Raw genomic sequence first — 11919 nt, 5'->3', positions numbered from 1 at the left:
AGCAGACACTGATACGGTCGACACAACTGTGCATAGACTAGTACATGAAATTGAAGACGGCCTAGGCTACGAGGCTGATCCCCCAATTCTTCAGAACCTAACACAGTACTGTAAGACAGAAAGAGGGGGGGGGGACCTAGGTGAGTTATTTTCCCATCATTCAAGCCTGACACGAACTGGAATGTTTGTTCTGGTGGAATGATTGTCTGAACTGCACAACTTTGCAATGTTCTTCCTGTACCCTATTCAATAGATTCTTGGAGGGAAACAAATCAGCACACGGAGCCCAGAAGCCATTATAGTTTCGACTAGACCTTTCGTACCATTACTTTTCAAGTCGAATACAATGGTGATTAACATGGCAGCAAGCAAGTCCTTATAACCGTCACTCTGGCGGTCAGAGCTGGGACAAAATAGCACCTACTACATGGTGAAAAAATCAATAAAGAGCGTATTAGCAAACAGCAGTGGGGACTACGGCACTACAATGTTGACTATGCTCAGGCCAGTCAGGGTACTTTCACTTCACTATTCAAGTGCGTGCGTGCACGCAACAAACCTCACCTGGCTGTGCTGGAGGCGGTGTACATTGCCAAGTTGAAGCCTGAACCGTGTGTGGAAAAGAAGTATGTGCGAAAGTTGTCACTGTTTTGACGTTCATGGTCCCCACGGTTGTTTAATGATACGCTCCTTGTTGATAGTTACACTATGTAGTTGGCGCCACTAGCACTATTCATGTGCTATTTTGTCACAGCTCTGACAGCCAGAGCGACGCTTATAAGGACGTTCTTGCTGTCGTGTTTATCACCAGTGTATTCTACTTGAAAAATAATGATACGAAAGGCCTAGTCGAAACCCTAACTATGGCGCTTGTGCTTCATATGCTGATGATCACCCTATCTATAACCACAACAGTAGATTTATGAGTGATTTTAGGTGCTTGCTTTATGGTATTGTCATCTGAATAGTGTTACCCGTGGACAGGATGTACTCGTGTGATTGCTTCACCTGGGCCATCTTGATTATCTCCATTGTTGGTGATAACGAGCACAAGACGTTGTGTTAGGTTTTGTTAGAAATGTGACGTTGTACTGTTGTCCTGTGTTTCTATGTGGCCTGTAGTTTGGAGCAGCGTGGCTAGTGAGCCCCTGTTACAAAGGAAGAGCCAGCAAGGAGCTGAATTACAGTACCATTAAGTCATCGGACCAGCCTCCGGCACCTGGCCAAAGCGAGGTGGCATCACACACAAACCAGTCAAGTTTTGAAGTAAGTGACTTCCTGTGAATGCCTGTATATGAACCGTTCGTTGGTTTGAGGGAAAGACACAAACGGGAAAAATCTGAAGAAAAAATTGACTGTCACCACCAGGACTGGAACCAGGGACCTTCGCTTGAGGGCAGCGATGCTCTAACCACTGAGCTATGGTGTATCTGTCATTCCAGCAGAGACTGTTCAACATTTTCTTCTGACTGTTGCACCGTTGTTCTGATACAATGCTTCATCAAGGGCTGAAATTGCTAGTCCATACTTTGGAGAGAAATAGCTGCATTTCCTATGTTGCAGTTAGTTATGGCCTTTGACCAAGATCGAGTGGAAAGTTCCTGCGGATTAATCACTCTAAAGAAACTTTGAGGATACTTTGAAATCTATTGAGATGAAGAAAATTCATGGTTCGCATGAGACCCAGTTAATTTTAGTTTTCTGTATCTGCGGGATACACCACCGAATCAAGGTACCATGAAGAGCATGTAAAAACTGTCTTCAGGAATCACACGAAAAAGAAGTTAGACATTGTTATGAGGCGGATCAAATCTGGTATAAAACTGAATTTCCACATATGCATTGGAACCTGTGAACAAAGATATGTTCTGATGTCTGTTGGATTTGTCATGAAAGCAGATAGTCCCATTACTAAGTTACACAATGTTGATAATAATACACACAGCTCGCATTTTCCCTGAACCTGTTAGACAGGAGCAGAGTCGACGCATCTGTCAACAGTGTCAAGCCAAGTTAGTCTATCTCCTGCAGCTTGGAGAGCGCTGAGAGATCCGTTGCCTTCAGGTCGTGCCGAATCGTATCTATCCACCGCGTGGAGTCCGGTTGCTAATTGACTTGGTGAATTGATCTGGTTTCCATTTACAGTTTACAAGGATCATACACCGGTACACTCATGTCTGTGTGTTCTTTCCAGGAATTTGCCTGATGCTGAATGTTTTCGGATGCTTCACTCTCAAGAGGGACACTGTTAAGAGGCTAAAAGTTCCATGATGTGAGTACAGAATGTTACAAATTTTTTTTTTTTTTTCTCAAGTTATTCTCAAGTGAAAGTTCAGCATAAACATAGGTTACAAGTTGACAATTATGTCAACAATTGTTTTACAGAATTTATCTCACTGCTATGACAAGAGGTTACATAATTTAAAAAATATCAAGAAATGTTTACATGTTTGGTGCGTGATTTTTAAAATCAATATGAAGTATCAAGATTTGAATTTATGGCGTATCAAGCAAAGGGTGGAGACCGCTGTGTGGAAGTATTATTCTATAGTCATGCTTTACTTCTTCAGAGCTTTCACAGAACCACTTACGCACATGCACTTTTGAAGCACTGCAGCTACAATGACATGTATAATAAAAAAAGGATTTAATCGCATGCATGTACTTCTCAAAGTACCATTATATTCGCAGGCTTTTCTATTTCTCTGTGAAGTGGCATTTTAGACCTCTGCTTTCAAATCCCAATTATGGCATAGATTCCACTTTTGAAAATTATTTATTCTTGATGCGGACACATACATCTTACTGGCTGCAGTTATCTCTATTCCCCCCAGCTACATGTGTACTGGTTGGCTACATGTAGATGCGAATCATCAATGAGTGCATGCACATGCAGTGAAGTGGCTTGTTTTGTTTGCACTCTCGTGAGTGGGTTGCCAAAGGAAATATTTTATCATAGTAACTTCCAGCGCACACAGCTAGCTGCACTAAGTTCCTGGTTACACCGGAAAAAACTTCAATCTCTCCGTCTTTCCAAATGTTTGCCCTACAGGGCATCATTACGGGATATGGACATATTTTATTGCGTTTAAACAATGCTCGAATTACATTGTTCTCTATGTCGGTGAGAATTCCTGAGTGCATCAACTTCAATAAGTTCTCATGATCAATTCATTTGTGCATGGTCATGCATATATCTTTTTCAAATGGAAAATGGTGGAGCCTCCCCATGCGACCGTAACTGCATATGGAATAGAGCAACAAAACCCATAACGTTGTTGTTCAATCATTGCAAACACCATGCTAAAAGCAGTCTAGCGAAAGTAGGGGATGTGTATATGAGTATATGAATGGGGTGCTGGCCAGTCAAGTCCAACAACTCGCTGAATCGTGGCACCAGTAGTTACATAGTGGACTGGTGACTCTGAGTTTGGCTTTGAGGCTCTGTAGGGCACCAAGGGCTGCTTAACCCCGCACGTGGAAAGTGTGGCTATGATTGACTTTCACTGGCCGGCACGGAGACAATCATTGAGTAATTCTGTTATAATTATAATCTACAAGTAGGAAGACTTAAAGTTAAAGGGACCTTGCCTAATTCTGCTGATTGCAGTTGTGTGCTTGCCGCAAGACCTGTCTGCTTTAGTGCCCATCCTAAAGTATGTTGGTAAAGCTCTACTGCAATCACCCAGTTATTAGTAGGCCTTATGATGTGTACAGTACAGTGTTGCATGTTATCATTTCAATATACAGTACTTCAGTATACTATAGAGTGATGCCATTATGTTTGTACAAAACTGGCAAAGATCTGAAGTTCTTTAAAAAAAAGGCGTGATAATAATTATAATAATATCATTATACATGCGGTGAGCAGGGAAAATGGCGGTGATAGAATTGAATTATGTTGCGCACAGAATGGCGAGAGGCTCCTGAAACATTCTCAAATTGTGTTTGTAAAGAGTATATAGAAGGTATTGTGGACAAGTACGGGTTACTGCTACTGTGACATATTTATCTTAGGAATTGATACTTTCGATACTACACTACTTATACTCAATTGTTCAACCAAATCCAAGCGCAGGAGCTTCTGATGCATGTAAACAGACAGTCACGCATGGTTGTTTGAACAGACAGGCTTCACAAGTCTTATCTCACGGTCCACGATCCATATACGGATATTGAATAATGTTCTTTTTGTACTGCTGGGGATGTATGATGGAAATTACTTCGGCTTCCATCATGGCAAGTTTGTTGATAATTGACCAGGATCATCTCTTGCATTTGTAGGTTTCCTCCACTTCTTCGCACGTATCGCATCTCACCCTACAGCACCACTCAAACCTGCAGTTGCACTGTTTATGCAGCACAGCACGCCTCGGCATTGAACCGCGATCGCAGCACAGAGTCGGACAGATGCTCTGCTTGACGCGACGTTGTCCGCACTCTCGGCCAGCAGTTCCCAGCGAACCAACCACCGGATCTCTATCACAGTAGGACGGTGACTGGTGCAGGTGTAGCGAATCCTTGATATCAACTTTCCGCTCCGTGTCCTGCGGTACCAACTTCTGCTTTGCGCTATCCGGGGCCACCTTTATGGATCTACCGTACCGTCTCATGAGTGCACGACCGATGATTTGAATCTTGGACACGGAGAACCAGCAGGTCTTGTGTACGCAGCTTCCTGTCAGGCCATGACATTTGCACAGGAACTGCATCCTGTCCTTGGCAATCTGACACACACAAACATACCAATTGGCAAACAGCAGCAAACAAGGTGTTCAAAGTGTTTGCTTGGAAGAGGAAATAGTGCTACAGCATAGGAGATGAACAGCCAAAACGCCTTGCCGGAACCTGAACACTGTCATGTTTTAGAATCAAAATCAAGATGACTGTGTTCATTTTTGAAACTTGTTCTTTGTAGGATTTCCCATTGGCTCTAAGTGTGTCAAAATTATCACTCGGGGTCGGAGAAAATTCGTAATTCTACTCGGGGAACAGGAAAGCAAAGGTATAAAAAAGAAAATTTATAAAACAGGCAGAGCAATTCCGATAGTCCTCCATTCATGATTCATGCCTTAAAATGGTATCAGCATTACTGACATGTAGGTCAACTGAAATACGACTTGGTCACAATGTGGCGCTGGGCTTTGTTGAAGAAGAGAATGAATACAGTCTCAATACGCTTCTTGGCAAGCAGGTATTATCCTTGTCATTCTGGTGCAATGGTCAATTCATACATACTAGGAGGAGAATGCTCTTACCTCCAGACCCATTCTGTAATTATGACGTTCCATCATTTGTTGATGTGCTCTGTCGCCATTCTCCTCGTTGGGGCCAGCCAGTAGGTTCAGCGTTTGCGTGTGTGCAAAGTGTATGTTGTCGCTGCAAGCTCCCCACGACCAACTTGCATTGGGTTTGATGTCTGAACCACCACCCTGCTTCCAGATTTTATCACAGCCACATGATCCACCCGTTTTGCCTGTGTACACCAGCAGAGTGGGAAGAGAAGAGTATTATGAAACAGTTAGACAATTGCGGGAATGATTATTTGTATTCCCAACAAGGTTGCTGCCATTTTCTTTGTCCATTTGCTTTATTACAAACGGAATATTTAAAAACGAATTCTGGGAATATTCACTAATTGGAGGGTCATGTGCAGACGGGCAAAGGTCAATAACATTCTTGGAGGTGTGAAAAAACAGTGAGAGAGAAGACGAAAGAAAGAAAAATGAATTCGGATGGAGAGCCAATGATTATTTCTAAAAAGTAGAAAGTACCAAGGAACTACAAGTTACACTATAATGTCCACTAACACCACTAGCAGTTACTAAACAATCAGCTCCTGTGATAACATTGCACGACACTGACCGACGGTGCTGACGTTCTACAACTAACTGGCAGGCTAACAGCTCTAGCACATATTGGATGCGCACTCCAACAGCCTTCCAACTAACTTGGAAGGTTCTAAGTTATAGAGATACTTAACATAAGGAGGGACATTATAGTGTAACTTGTAGTTCCTTGGTCCTGTTTACATTTTATAAAGAAATAAGAAGAAAAGATCTGAGAGTGTTACGACGTTGTGAACTAATACCAAAGGTGAGTAAAATGAAGGCATGGAAGCAGGGTTAACACCTCATCCTTATACATTATTACTTACTTCCAACGAAATTCTGGGGAAGGGGTTATTATTCTCGACACGTTGCCAATGGATTTGATGGTTCAATTTCTCACATACGCCAACTAACTTACATGCACATGTACATTGTCAATCGACAGTGCTCCTCAGTGACGTCAGGACACGTCACTGACCCAATGAGATCGGATTTCATTTAGCAGCACTGTGCATGAATGTTCTACTGTACCCGCGCAAACGGGGCCAATTAATATCCAGTGTATGGATCCGGACCTGCTCACCTTTGCTGCATGTCCGTGCCACTGCCAGAGATATTCCCGCTGCCTGAATTGCGTAGAGGAAGGCAGCCTCGCGACCACCTGAAGTAGAGGAAAAGAGAAACAACAGGCCAAGTTGAATTCTTCATTCTTGACTTGAAACCCAAATCTAAAGCATTCATGCACTCTACTTGGACATTAGTTTATCCTTTAGTTATCCATAGGCATACACATCAGTGTAACTGGCAGAAACTGAATGGTTCTGTTTCATCCCAGTTTGTGGACTCATCAAATCAGCACAGACAAAAGAGCACGAACTTGCTATCAACGAAAACAAAATATTATTTTCCCAATGCCAGAATATGAGCTAGCTCCGAGAATACCATGAAAAATGATTATAAAACTGACTCAGACCATGCCATTTTTGTAGAAGCTGCATAGTATTGTCATGAATGACTCTAGTGAACTGACCCTAGTAAATCTATATGTTCATACGAATACTGCTCACATGCAGTGAGTGCACTATGCCTCAGCTTTGGCTGTTGCTGACTACCGCAGCCGGCGCAGCGCCACTAGTGGGCGATGAACTTCAGCTCCAGTTTTATTTTTTTGTTTTTTAATGTATGCCTACAATGCCACTGGAGCCGGTGACAGATCCAGGGGTGATAGGGTGGTGAAGATAAGCATGAGACTTGCCAGTGGGGGTCTACCCCCTGCAGGTGTCCCTGCAGGGCCACACAGCGTTGCACACTTGTCTGGTGGGGAAGTAATGTGACACCTTTGACTCAATTATTTTCAGTTTTTGTGTTGGATGGAGTAGTGAATACCTGTATGCGTGTGGTGTCAGTGCTGAAGGTCTGTCATATGATGTGACTAGTGACCGGAACGAACGATTGCACAGTGAATAAGGGTTCACTTTGCATGTGACAATTGTTCTCTTCATTACACATCCTTAACAACCGTCACCCACAGAGTACAGGAGTGGCTAAGGATGGATCTTCTCAATAGTCATATGCATCGGGAAAAAGACCTTAGCATCACCTCCCCTACACCTCCACCGTGCCAAAATATTATCAGTAATTGCCTAGAAAAATCCGCCCTGTGGCAATGACCAGTTGCCATAGGGATTATGAAAAGTGATTGATATACATTGTACTAGTGCTACATGTACAAACAATGGCATGCACCGGATACAAAATTTAATAATAACCAATGTACACGCAACTGTATTTACGTACCAATCATGAAGACTTTCTGAAAGGTCTCCGATCTGTGTATGGGGCAATTCCATCGTTCGTACTTGAATCTCCGATGACATTCTCTCAAACCAAGAACTGCACCGTCAGCCACTGGTCCTACGAGCAATGTGTTGTTCTTCGCCCATGCCTGCTGCTCACGACTGAGACCAAGTGCGTTCAACTGGGCGTCATCGGTGTCGTTAGCGGTACGCACCAAGTCGTGCAGCGAGAAATCTTGTCCTGGCGGATCGTTGATCTCGCTCAGCGCGACTTTGGCCTGGAAAGGAACCCTGCATGGACCGAAAACGCACAATGATGTTATGTTCTTGTCATGTCGCTGTATACGCGCAGTACACCATGCTCGTCCCAGTTCAGGGGTTTTCCAAGGTGCGTGCATGCGTGCATCAAGTAGCCGTTAAGAGGTCTCTTGGGTTTGGGTACCTCACTCATGGGAGTGTCAGTTTCTTGAGAGCTAAAGGTTCGCTCCACACTCATCCATCTCTCTGCAGCCCACAGCAATCAAAACAAATCACCATTGAGGCAACTCGTGGACATTTGAGTCTAGAAAGAATTGCTGTGGTTTGGCGCACACTAAGGCTGTGCCCATACAGCACGCTGTATCAGTGTATGTGCTTAGCATTAGCATTCTTAACACCGCCGCTCCCTGCATGTTATTGGGAACAGTGACAGGACTTCCCAGTTTGGCAAGTACATGTCTTAGTAGTAGTAGTCGTAAAACCGCCCTGCTTTTTTGTTTCCCCACATCTAAATTCCCATTAGGGACTTCGTGTGGTCTGAGAACACATCCTGGCTTCATGTGATGGCAACTGCCACATTCTACTAATCACCCATCATGACGATACAGTCTTTTCATTGCAAATGCGGATAAAAAGTAGTTGGCATCTCTGTACTGTGTCACACACAGGTGTAAAGTGTTCTCTCACTCCTGCTGTTGTTGTTAAACGCGTGAGGGAAAACGTAGTCACACGCTCTTGGGACGCTGGAGCAGTGCACCCTTGTCCTGGACGCCACTACGGTCCAATGCAGTTTTTGTTTATCTAGATCCACAATCTCTCGTTAGCATGATAATGAAGCGACTACGCAATTGTCCATGTACTTGTATAATTATACTTGTAGCAGATTCATTTACATGACTGTTGAATGTTCTTGTTAAAAATAATTACTACATGTATTACCGGGTATGACTGATTTTTTTAAAGTGCCATTTTGAGCAGGAAGAACACCTGCGTCGCATCAGAATGTACTTTCCCCCTCAGTGTTATCAATACAACCAAATGCGGGCTTGACCAGTTCGTCCGACGGAAGTAAGGAGTAACAGCGATCGACAAGCAATGCGTTAATGTCTTCTATTTCTACGCTGCAACGCTATGCAGCGTTTCAAGTACCTCTGTCACGTTCTCACCTTTTGGTCAAGCGTTGAGATCCCCCGTGCCCAGGAAGCGCAAGGATATGTAACAGATACCATGTTCAGTTTCCCCAGCCCCAGGTCTGTGGCAGACCATGGACAGGAACCAGGTGTCCCTTCCTACATACACACTGTACATAATGTCTTTTCCGCGCAGGCTAGTACTACTAGTAGTACCTGGTTACTCTGACGCAGTGTGCGTATGTTTACAAGATCTGTTGAAGGGTCGTGGATTACATATTTTGTACTGTGTCCATGTTTGACTAATAGATACATGTGTTTGGTAAAGGTGCAAGGAGTGCGGGGTACGCTCATTGCCACGAGCAAGAAGCTGAATTATCGCACTGGCATGCTGTAAAGCCGAGTATGGAACATAAGCCGTCCCTTGCACCGATAACACAATGACACTATAGAATGTCCCTGTTCTGTCCAGCATCTGTGAGGGGACAGCATTCCACACTTGCAGAACACTATCCATCTGGCACCTACCTATAACAGGACAGCTAGTAGACAAATCTCGAGGCGATTCGTTTGAGTGACAAAAGCAACCAAGGACATTGGTAGCAACCGGTCGCTACTCTGCACGATGTGATGTACACCCAGTACTCGTTCCTTGCTCTATGTGCTAAGCAATTAGTGCTACAAGATGTCTTTTGTACCTGCGACGTTATCACCGGTACGCTATGCGAGTGCTGGCTGTTTAATGTTTTTTCACAACGGACAAGAGCCACAGGGTTCTGACTTGATGGTGCACATGCAGGTATGATGACTGTGTGTTGATGTGTCTGTTGTCCAGCTTCCATGGCGTCCACAGAACAGTGCAAAGCATTCTATATCTACTTGGAATCTTTTTATATCCACCTAGCTTCGATGGCCGTTTTCATGAGGATGAAAAAGTTATTCTGGCAACATGCACGGATGCTAGTGGAACATAATATTATTCAGATTATTGGCGACGATATGCATTAGACCTAAGTGGATTTCCGGGCCAAACTGACGCTGCTACCCATGATCTTCGTTCCAGATACATGTCCACGCTGTACAGTTACCACTTCTAACACGGATTCAATGTTTTCTTTCAACAAGCTAGTCACCTCCAAGTACATGCCATAGAATTAATCGATCATAATTGGATTTGCGCTCCACTCCCTACGAAGTGGCGACATGATTCGTCCTGAACACATTGTTTCGTCGACAGGACTGTGGTTGAAGATGGAACAACGGTATACGGTAGGGTTTAACCCAGTCACCCAGTTACGTAATCAAGATACAGTACAGTACCGAGGAAATCTTTATGCGCTCAGGGTATTACTAAGTATGCACATTTTCTGTAATCTGTTCGTGCAGGGAGGTATCTAGGGGAGAAAGTCACGCATTACCTAGGCAGTCTAAATTGACAGCAATAGGAGGACAGCGAAAGTGTTTTTACTCCGAGTTTCACGCACTAAGCGATCATCAGAAAACAGTAATGAGAAATCTGGATCAGTATTGGTATTGAGCGCTCTCTTGGACAGCCTGGAACCTCTCTGTTTTACAATCTATAATATAGATATATTATATTGAAAGGGCAGTGCGGAACAGGTTTGTCGTGCCCCAGACTGAAAGTTGCACACACGGGATTCAGAAACGGAATATTAAACTACGGCTTACCGCCACTGGCTAAGGAAGCCGGTCTGGGAAATCCTGCCGATGGTTTCCTCCGTTGTCTCTGGAACATCAGCACTACTACTAAGTTCCGGCATCAGTGCCACCACCACCATGGTCGTCAGCAGCAAGAAAGACCTGCAGACATGCTGAGCTTGCTCCATCCTACGCTGCAGTATTAGTACTGCTCCACACTCCGTACAATGTAGTATTCAAACTTCTTGGCCTGAAATTGTCACCAGCGAGGCGATCCCACCACCAACTAGGACCCTCCGCAATCGGTTGAAGAAGACGAATTCACAGTGTTGTAACTGTGAGCTAGAAGAGGTTGACCCTTGGCCCTACAGCGACTATCCTGACTATGCTGACTATGCTGACTAGTCGACTGCTAGCTCTACAACATGTAGCAAAGCACGGCGGTAATGTTATCTGAATCTTTGTGACTAAGCCCCACTCTGCCAAGGCTGGCTATCATCCGACTGAGAACAACCCAGACGGGGATACGCTCTCGCAGAACCACTTTGCCAACTGAGACCTGGTGTGGAGGTTGCAGATAAGCGCTAGCTGCTCGCACACGCTCTATCTCCTAGTCCAAGCAGCCCCACTATCCCCGATGTACCACGCTAAATACGTGACCTGAGCGCGACCGCCACTCCTAGCTACTGGCTGCTGTCCTTGTCTGAGACCGCAGAGGGGGTCACTGTATCTCTAGCTCTTCTGACAGAGATATCTCCTAGATCCTGCACTAGTGTTGCCAGTACGCTACAGCAACGGATCGCACAGAAGTAGGGACGTCACTAAGGGCAGTAAGGCGTCTCCCTAAGGCCTCGTGATCCTGAGACAGGAGAGCTCCGATTCAGAAGCCAGGGAGTGAGTATGTAGGCATGGCATGGGTACAGAAGGTACAGGCTATATCTAAGAAGTACCAATCAACATGTATTCAGTAAAGGGCTTATAATCGGATCGTATGCCAAAGCAGACTCCTTATAACACAGCGACGGACGCGGAGTCTCACTGATATGATTTGTATGTGGATGCTACTGAGGTTCATGTACTCCACGTCGTTCTGCATCATGTCCCTGTTGTATTGCGAATGCTGGCCTGTTCATACCCATTACAGGAACTTGCAGCAACACTGCACGGGTGTGGATGGTTGCAGTTGCACGGTAGGACCCAGCCGCTCTGCATGTCTGCCAGCAGGGGCTGAGGACGAGAAGCACT

General features: G+C 44.6%; 2 protein-coding genes across 3 annotated transcripts in view; one reads left to right on the top strand and one right to left on the bottom strand.

Annotated features, from left to right (window-relative positions):
- Positions 1–3104, top strand: part of LOC135810158 (uncharacterized) — a 20598-nt gene extending 17494 nt beyond the window's left edge. For both annotated transcript variants that reach the window (XM_065323626.1, XM_065323627.1), the window contains exons 7-8: positions 1123–1266; positions 2195–3104. In XM_065323626.1, the coding sequence (XP_065179698.1) occupies positions 1123–1266; positions 2195–2206 (156 nt within the window). In that variant the 3' untranslated portion in view covers positions 2207–3104. The remainder of the gene's footprint in view (positions 1–1122; positions 1267–2194) is intronic.
- Positions 3105–3758: 654 nt separating this feature from the next.
- LOC135810157 (protein Wnt-7b-like) lies at positions 3759–11705 on the bottom strand. Its single transcript, XM_065323625.1, has 5 exons — positions 10705–11705; positions 7629–7918; positions 6415–6492; positions 5259–5476; positions 3759–4727 (listed from the first exon to the last, which is right to left on the bottom strand). The coding sequence occupies exons 1-5, from the start codon at positions 10860–10862 to the stop codon at positions 4266–4268; spliced, it is 1206 nt and encodes a 401-aa protein (XP_065179697.1). The 5' UTR covers positions 10863–11705; the 3' UTR covers positions 3759–4265.
- Between the last annotated feature and the right edge of the window lie 214 nt (positions 11706–11919).

This window comes from Sycon ciliatum, chromosome 2, assembly GCF_964019385.1.
Source record: "Sycon ciliatum chromosome 2, ocSycCili1.1, whole genome shotgun sequence".
NCBI lineage: Eukaryota > Metazoa > Porifera > Calcarea > Leucosolenida > Sycettidae > Sycon > Sycon ciliatum.
The sequence above is the reverse complement of the archived record's forward strand: the minus strand, read 5'-3'. Positions and strand labels throughout refer to the sequence as shown.

Bases quoted from the DNA above. Each gene is read 5' to 3' on its own strand.
- LOC135810157 (XM_065323625.1), bottom strand. From the start codon at position 10,862: ATGGAGCAAGCTCAGCATGTCTGCAGGTCTTTCTTGCTGCTGACGACC. The intron at 7,919-10,704 runs GTAAGCCGTAGT...CGGTCCATGCAG, and splicing joins GGCTTCCTTAGCCAGTGGCG to GGTTCCTTTCCAGGCCAAAG. The intron at 4,728-5,258 runs GTAAGAGCATTC...TGTGTGTGTCAG, and splicing joins ATTACAGAATGGGTCTGGAG to ATTGCCAAGGACAGGATGCA.